This window comes from Mesocricetus auratus, unplaced genomic scaffold, assembly GCF_017639785.1.
Source record: "Mesocricetus auratus isolate SY011 unplaced genomic scaffold, BCM_Maur_2.0 Super-Scaffold_100018, whole genome shotgun sequence".
Taxonomy (NCBI): Eukaryota; Metazoa; Chordata; class Mammalia; order Rodentia; family Cricetidae; genus Mesocricetus; species Mesocricetus auratus.
Window position 1 is genome coordinate 32,399,641 of NW_024429199.1, and position 2,704 is coordinate 32,402,344.

Sequence of the window (2,704 nt, forward strand, 5' to 3'; positions counted from 1 at the left end):
TCACCATTTCTGAAGACACACAGACTAACTCCGGATGAAAACAGATGCAACGTGCATCATAAAGTGAGGCCGACGGCAGTAGACTTCAGAAATGGTGGGGAAAGCAGGGGAAAGACTCCCTGCTTGAGGGTCCCTTTGGGACCCGACTGTAGGCCTGAAATAAAAAACCCGAGGCGGGGGAAATGTCATAAAAGTGTGTATGATGGGCTTAAGACTATGCACGCTTGAAACCTTGGCCCACGGCACCCTCCCCGAAGCCCAACCCAAGGAACGCAGCAATCCACACCAAAAGACGGGACAAAGCCTCAACTTTATAAAAAAAAAAAAATGCCAGTTACGACAACCAACGGAAGGCAGACTCGACAGGCGTCGTCGCTCCCGGGCCGTCCTCTTCTCCCCGGCTCGCCGAGCCTGGGGGCCGCTCCTCGCGCACAGTCCCCGGGGGTCACTCGGACAGTCTCTCGGTGGCTTTGCGGCGGGTCGTCCGCGGGCGAGGCAGGTGGCACACACGACACGGAGACGGTCAGGAGACCCGAGCCGGGAGGGCCGCTCGGTCGGCCGCGGGCCGGCGGGGGAGCCCGGGCAGCGCTCGTCTCAGTTCTCCTCGGGCTTGTCCGCCGGCGGCCCGCTGGGCTGCAGCATCTTCTCCATCAGGTTGAAGCGCACGCGCGCCTTGCTCTCGTTCTCGGCGATGGCGAAGTAGTTGAGGAGGTCGAAGTGGCCCATGTAGGAGCAGTAGGAGTCCCGGTGCTGGTTCACGAGCCATTCCCACTTGGTGGTGTCGGCGTGGCCCGTGCCGATGTACTTGGACTGCAGATGCTCCAGCTGGCTGTGGATGGTGTACCGGTCCGTCATCTCGCCGCTCGGCGCTGGGCTTCGAGGTCCGGCCGGAGAACAGACGCTACCGCTCGGCGTTCAAACCAGGGGGACGCCGCCGCCGCCGCCGCCGCCGCGACACGGAACTTCTGCCTGGGCAGGCGCGCGAGAAAGACGCCGCCGCGACGCGTGCGCAGACGCCCTCCTCCGAGGCGGAAGCGGACGCGGATTCGGTCGCGGCATTGGAGTTGCCTAAGAGACATTTGGGCCGTCCCCTCGCCGAGCCCGCCTACTTGGAGAGCGTTGCATGACGGTTGGCTTCGTGACTCGCGGGTAATCGCGGGCTAACTCCGGCGTTGCATTCTGGGACTTGTAGTCCTAAGATTTGAGGGTCGGTTTGTTTTGTTTTGTTTCTGATTATTTACCTGGCTAATGTAGGATGGTGTCCAGGTGTCCAGCCGTCTGGAAGCATCCTCCAGCGGCACCAGGCTACAGAGAAGGGGAAACCCACGTGGGCCATGGCTACCAGTGGCCAGGAAAACTAACTTTTGTACCTAGAAGCTAACATGGCTGCATGGTCTGCCCTTGGTCCCAGCTTTCTCCCTTAGGATCTGGGTAGTGGGGAAAGTTCTTTGGGCCCTAAATGCTTGGTGATGAGTGTCAACACCGGTAGTCTCACGTGGTGGCTCCAGCTCCTCACCCCATCTAGGGGCTGAGCCCTCCAAGCAAGCAACCTCCTAACTCTAGGGCTGCTCACTAGCATTTCTTTGAGGTCAGTTGTGTCTCGAGACGAGTCATCTCTCTTGTTCTTCTGCCTGGTTACACCTTATGTTCAACATGGAGCGTCCGCACCTCCTCACAAGGGTATAAACTACTTGAGAAAAAAATAGTGTACTTCTTTTATGATATCCTTTGAGGATATTATATAACTTGATGGAGATTGTATTCTTTTTTATTATTATTATTATTATGTATACAGTGTTCTGTCTGCATGGCAGAAGAGGGCAGCAGATCTCATTACAGATGGTTGTGAGCCACCATGTGGTTGCTGGGAATTGAACTCAGGACCTCTGGATGAGCGGCCAGTGCTCTTAACCTCTGAGCCATCTTTCCAGTCCCGGAGATTATATTCTTTAAAAAAAAATCGGATGAATGGGCAAAGAGCAATTACAGCCAAAGACATTGATAAAAGGGAGGGTCCAGCCCATTAGAGTCGGAACACCCCTGGGCTGGTAGTCCTGGATTATATAAGAAGACAGATTGAGCAAACCAGTAAGCAGCACCCTCCATACCCTCCATGGCCTCTGCTTCGGCTCCTGCCTCTAGGATCCTACCTTAGATGATGAAGTATGATATGGAAGAGTAAACGAAATAAACCCTTTCTTCCCCAAGTTGCTGATAGTCATAGTGTTCTGTCACAGCAAGAGAAACCCCAACTACGACAAGCAGAATCTACATGAAAATTCTGTTAGTAAGAAATAAATAAAAAATTAGTGCAATTTCAGTGCCATTAAGAATGCCTCTGGTGGCCTGGCATTGGTGGCACACGCCTTTAATCCCGGCACTCAGGAGGCAGAGGCAGGCGGATCTCTGTGCGATTGAAGCCAACGAGGTCTATAAAGTGAGTTTCAGGACAGTCAGAAACCCTGTCTCAAAAAACCAAAAACATACATAGATAAATAAGTATAAGAATAAAAAGAATGTGAGACAATCCCTCGATTCCAAAGCCCGGAGGAAGAAGACATTCACATGAAGCTATCAAGTGTCACTAGCGCTGCCATAGCAAGCAATGTGGAGGGGCGTACGCAGCAGGAATCCATTTCCTCATGGTCTGGAGAAGGGAAGCTCCAGAGCAAGATGCTGGTGGGCTTGCTCATACTCCAAGGCT

The 2,704-nt window shown here is 53.7% G+C and overlaps 1 protein-coding gene across 1 annotated transcript; it reads right to left on the bottom strand.

Moving 5' to 3' along the window:
* Nucleotides 1-291: 291 nt before the first annotated feature.
* Nucleotides 292-1,003, bottom strand: Sf3b5 (splicing factor 3b subunit 5). The gene has a single exon (XM_013127269.3). It carries the CDS (start codon nucleotides 853-855, stop codon nucleotides 595-597), a length of 261 nt encoding a protein of 86 aa, XP_012982723.1. The 5' UTR covers nucleotides 856-1,003; the 3' UTR covers nucleotides 292-594.
* Nucleotides 1,004-2,704: the final 1,701 nt, after the last annotated feature.

Coding starts and splice junctions, on each gene's coding strand:
- Sf3b5 (XM_013127269.3), bottom strand. CDS start 855: ATGACGGACCGGTACACCATCCACAGCCAGCTGGAGCATCTGCAGTCC.